Genomic DNA, 6,000 nt, shown 5'->3' on the forward strand with positions numbered 1-6,000 from the left:
TTAGCAACCACCCAACCCTCAAATATGACTTAAAGGGGGTTCTCCTACTTTTATGGGAGTACCAAAATTTGCCGAGTGTATCATAATTATCTGAGATTGGAATAGCTCTTTAAGATCTCTATTCAAACCAAATACTTCTCACAGCTGAGGGTTTGCTACAATTGTATCCAGTCTAGACAAGAGCGGAACATATCAGACTGGACACAGCAGTAGCAAAATCTCAGCTGTGGGAAGTACTGTTCATACCCCATACACACTCAGCTGGGCCGCAGTGCACGCCTATGGGGCAGTTTGGCCCACCGCCATCTCATGTGCAAGCCTAACCTATGGAGTTCCTATGGAGCGGTCAACCAGATGACATACACATACAGAGTATTTTAAATACTACCCGCATACTATGCAATCACTGTTTGAGGCTTTAGGTACAGGCCGAGTAAGGGCTCATGCACACGATTCTATTCCGTTTGGTTCCGTATGCGGTCCGCAAAACATTCGTTTCAATGGGTCCGCAAAAAAGGTACTCCGTGTGCATTCCGTTTCCGTATAGTAAAGAAATAGAACATGTCCTATTATTGTCTGCATTACGGACAAGGATAGGACTGTTCTATTAGGGGCCGGCTGTTCCGTTCTGCAAAATATGGAATGCACACGGACGTCATCTGTATTTTTTTGCAGATCTGTTTTATGTGGACCGCAAGATACATACGGTCGTGTGAACAAGCCCTAACGCTGAGCAGCCTACTGGCATTGATTTCTTCTACAGCTCAGTCCCAGCACAACCCATGGCATGAACGAGTGCCTGCCAATTGAAATCCTGCGTCGACCTAGAATCCAACGCTCCTCGCCAGCCCTCGATCCCACCGGACGTTTATTAAAGGCCCATTCAATCCAGCCCTGGCAGGAGCTGCAGAATATTAATACGTTGCCCGGTGGGAATACAGATCAAGCGCTGCAGATAGGCAGGAGGCTGAATCGGTACAGTGGAAGGGCCGCCGGCCGTGAAGCGAGGAAGCAGCCTGCGCTCTGCAGCACAGGCGAGGGCAGGAAGCGGGCGAACAGGTGTAAAAGCCGCCAATGTCATATACGGGCGATGGTTCCCCCCTGAACCTACTAAAAGGGAATGCTAAATGCAAAAATGTACATCCTAACGCCCCGAGGGAGGATGCCGGTATCTGCAGATCAGGCTGCGGTCTGATGTCAGCGACTTCCTTACATCTATGCAGTGAAGTAATCTAAAAGGGGAACTGCCCAAATAGCAACTTCCTAATATCCACCCATCATAGGAATCGCCCCAGTTCTGGCGACAGGACTGCAGGAAAAATCCACACATAGCGGAAATGCTGAAGATTTTCCATCTGCAAAATCCATAGTGCACGACGGTCACAGCAAAGTGGATGAGATGTTAAAGGGGGGGGTTCCCAGATTTTGATATTACTGAGGTATCCTGAGGATATGTTATCAATATCAGATTGGCAGGGGGTTCCCATCTTCCTGGCCGATATGCCGTTTGAGGACGCCGCAGCGTTTCGGTGAGTGCTGCGGCCTCCTCACAGCTCATCAAGCACAGCGCCGTCCATTGGGTAGTGGTTTTGCTCGGTATCGCGCTCAGCCCCAATCACTGGGAATCAATAGGGCTGCGCAGGCTACAGGACTGATATGTGCTACGATGCCACGCTCGGTAAGCCACTTCAAACAGCTGATCAGGGTGGGGGGTACCGGGAGTCGGACCCTCGGCCATCTGATATTGAGGACCTATCCTGAGAAAGGGTCATCAATATCAAAATCTCAAGACATCCCCTTTAACAAATGTAGTGGACAGGCTAGAGCGGTTCGGATTAGAAATCCGCAGAACCCGAATTCTTTGTGCAGTTTTTCATGGCGAATGTCGGCCTTCCCCTAGAAGATCAGCAGTCCTGGGAGCGTCAGTGCATGGGGATGCAACCTACTGATGTGGGGTAGGGTCAAGCCCAGTTGTGTGTGATGACTTCATAAATTTCCAGGAGGAATAACAGAGGAGACATGCACTCGCCCATGTCTCCACCATAGGCTAAAGAGGGTGCCATTCTTTTTTTACCCTCTGACAGCAAATTCTGCAACTTGCTTGTACTCTGCGTGTTCCAATACCACATCAGTGAGAGGAAACATCCATTAATTCTATCTAGTGGCGGAAACCCCATCCTGACCTTGTTTTGCTCATACAGGTGCTCAAGAGGTCTTATACATGGCAGGATCAGGTGGGGGGGGGGGGGGGGGGGGGGTCACCAGAATGGTATCATTCACTGAATGCAAGCAGAGATCTTTAAAATGGTGATTAATTGAAACGCAAAGCACATTAGTAAGTTATATACCTAAGCACATGACCCATGAAAAACAATCTATCCACAAGACTGCTGCTGGGGGTCTGACCGCTGGGACCCCCACCGATAAAGAGAAGGGGGGGGTGTGGAACGGCAGTGTGCATGCAGCTCCATTCACTGCCTATCCGTCAGCCCAACAGAAGTGAATGGGGCAGCGGTCGTGCATGCACACTACCCCTCTGTTTACAAAGGGGACCCCCTCATTTTCATGATCAGCGGTCAGACCTCCAGCCTATGGATAGAAAATAAATGTTTAGGGGCCATTAATTATGATAAAAGAATGCGGGGGGGGGGGGGGGGTGCTGGGTCTCCCCCCAAAAACTACGCCCACGTGACTTCAGAAATTGGAGAACCTGACCTCCTCCAGATCTCAAGGTTTCGTATTCGCACTCAGTTCCTGTATTTTGTAAAAGGGCGTTCCATTCATTCTAAGCCACCGGTCCTATAGAAGGCCAGGCCATTGATGCAGCTCCCTCCGACAGAGCTGTGCACCGCACTGCAGCTTCCCCCGGCCCTCCAGGAGGGAGCAGAGGGACATACGTGATCCAAGCCTATAGAAATACGACATCATCAGGTCACGCCTGGCCGGTATCACAGAAAAACGCGATCCTCATCGACGCCGTCCGCGGGGCTTCCTGGCTCGCCTCCTGTGTGTGGATGGTCCCCGCAGCCGCAGCAGTCACGCGCCGATAAATAAGCGCTCGGCCCGTATCACTTCACTAGGAGGCAACAGTCGCCCAGAAAAAAAAAAAAGGAAGAGCGTTTAGACGTAGCAGAGCCGAATCTGTCAAATGGATGTACTGCGATCATGCAGCCCGTTTACAGGACTGCCATACCATCACGACAAACTCGGCTCTGCTACATTGTACAACACGTCCGCATAGGGTGCTTGTCGTGTGGAATTGACATACATGTGCAATTTTCCTACCAGATTAAGCGCGACCAATCACGATAGATGTGACCTGAGATAACGAGCACTAAAAAAAAATGTAATAATTGACACCTATACAGGGGAAGGGGACGTAGCCACAGATCAGCAGCGCCAATTAGAGGCTATTTTGGCCATACACATCAGATAAGCAACCCCTTCCCTGGGATGCAGCATTGATACCTTATTGCAGTGCCCCTGGAGAGATCATCGGCGCCCTACAGCCGCTTATCCCCCCCTTCAGATCGACCAGAATGTGCCCATTAGTAAATTGGTTGAAGCTAGAACTGCAAATTGCACGATAGTCCATGACCTGTCAACCGAAGGGGTGCAAAAGGGGAAATGGGAAGCAAGCAAGGGGTTAATCACGGCATGCACCTCACAACACTAGAGACAGATCGCTCTCTCACCAGATGAAGTCGGTGCAGTGGCTGCAGAAGGTCGGCTGCTTGAAGAAGCGCGCGGTGAACTTGTGGTCCTTCACCTCATGGACGTTCTTCTGTCGGAGGGCGCCCTTCCTGGCAAAGCGGGTGGTGGTGTCTTCGGGCTCGCCGCCGCCAACAGGGTCAGCCATACCGCTGGGGTGCTCCGTGTCTGGGCTGCTTACTGCTACTACTGCTGCTGCTGCTGCTGCTGCTGCTGCTGGAGGCTGCGCGGTGTCTCCGCTCTCCCCGGGCGCACTGCGCTCTCGCTGCTACTCTGCACACAGCTGCTGCCAAGCGTCACCTAGACGCGCCCCCTCATCTGCATAGGCGCGCCCCCTCATCTGCATAGGCGCGCCCTTGTGCGCGGACGGACACGCCCACAAACAAAGCGGAGGCACCGTCCTGCCTTTGCTGGAAATGTCAGGGGCATATTGGGAAGAAGGGAGAGAAATAAAGTGAATTCAGGGCAGGAGGTGGGTCATGGGCACAGGGCAGTGGATATGAGGGGGGTAGGAGGTGGCATGGAGATTATCTTTTAAGTAAGTGATATTGGTTTGGGCAAGGGTGAGACAAATGGGGGTCATCACTATTGCTTTATAATAGAAGACTATGGTGAGTGTGATTTATGTGTAGTAGGAGGCTGTGGAGCCTTACCCGCCTTGAAGGCAGCGGATTAGGGGCTAGGCACCCCTATTCTTGGGAAATGAGGGGGTCCCATCCATCACAAAGGTTAATTTTGGGAAGAGGGGATCTGTCGGTGGGGCTCCGTGGCGGTTTTACTTAAATGCCGTGAAATGGTGACTGACGGCCTGAGGCTGGTCATTTTGTAGAACGCCGCATCACCCCAGCGTGAAACGAAGAAAAAAATTGAAATCGTGCTGGTTTTCTTGGTCTCAGTTCACACATGACTTCACCATCACAGACAAAACGTAAGCTGCGCGCGGTCGCGATGGATACCGGTTCTCACTGGCGGAGTTCAGAATTTTGCTCTAGATGTGAACGGAGGAGAATTAAAACTCAATATCTGTGCAAATGAGAGAGTGTTAAATTAGGGCTGAAAAGCGGAGTTATTCTTTAACTCTGGGTGAGAGCTGCGCGGTGGCGGCAGGTCACTTACCTGTTATCAGTCTCCCGGCTCCGCTGTCCTGACCGCTTCTCTATGGTAACCCCTCTGCACTTTGATCCCCATTTTCATAGCAGAGAGAGAGAGCAAGAGCGCTGGGCAAGTATAGTCTCCGCGTATCCGCCCTGAGAGAGGAACCCTGTATCATGCACATCCCTGTAATATACACATCCCTGTATTATACACATCCCTGTATCATACACATCCCTGTATCATGCACATCCCTGTATCATACACATCCCCATATCATACACATCCCTGCATTATACACATCCCTGTATCATGCACATCCCTGTATCATACACATCCCTGTATTATACACATCCCTGTATCATACACATGCCTGTAATATATACATCCCTGTATCATGCACATCCCTGTATCATACACATCCCTGTATCATACACATCCCTGTATCATACACATCCCCGTATCATACACATCCCTGTATCATGCACATCCCTGTATCATACACATCCCTGTATCATACACATCCCTGTATCATACACATCCCCATATCATACACATCCCTGTATCATGCACATCCCCCATATCATACACATCCCTGTATCATACACATCCCTGTATCATACACATGCCTGTAATATATACATCCCTGTATCATACACATCCCTGTAATATACACATTCCTGTATCATACACATCCCTGTATCATACACATCCCTGTATTATACACATCCCTGTAATATATACATCCCTGTATCATACACATACCTGTATCATACACATCCCTGTATCATACATATCTCTGTATTATACACGTCCCTGTGTTATACACATTCCTGTATCATACACATCCCTGTAATATACACATCCCTGTAATATACACATCTCTGTATCATACACATCCCTGTATCATACACATCCCTGTATCATACATATCTCTGTATTATACACGTCCCTGTATTATACACATTCCTGTATCATACACATCCCTGTAATATACACATCCCCGTAATATACACATCCCCGTAATATACACATCCCTGTAATATACACATCCCTGTAATATGCACATCCCTGTATCATACACATCCCTGTATAATACACATCCCTGTATCATACACATCCCTGTATCATACACATCCCTGTATCATACACATCCCCGTATTATACACATCCCCGTATTATACACATCCCTGTAAT

General features: G+C 49.4%; 1 protein-coding gene across 2 annotated transcripts in view; it reads right to left on the bottom strand.

Annotated features, from left to right (window-relative positions):
• The window catches only part of PRKCB (protein kinase C beta), a 140,773-nt gene extending 136,829 nt beyond the window's left edge, over window positions 1-3,944 (bottom strand). For both annotated transcript variants that reach the window (XM_044304921.1, XM_044304920.1), the window contains exon 1: window positions 3,696-3,944. In XM_044304921.1, the coding sequence (XP_044160856.1) occupies window positions 3,696-3,859 (164 nt within the window). In that variant the 5' untranslated portion in view covers window positions 3,860-3,944. The remainder of the gene's footprint in view (window positions 1-3,695) is intronic.
• Window positions 3,945-6,000: the final 2,056 nt, after the last annotated feature.

This window comes from Bufo gargarizans, chromosome 8, assembly GCF_014858855.1.
Source record: "Bufo gargarizans isolate SCDJY-AF-19 chromosome 8, ASM1485885v1, whole genome shotgun sequence".
Classification (NCBI taxonomy): Eukaryota; Metazoa; Chordata; class Amphibia; order Anura; family Bufonidae; genus Bufo; species Bufo gargarizans.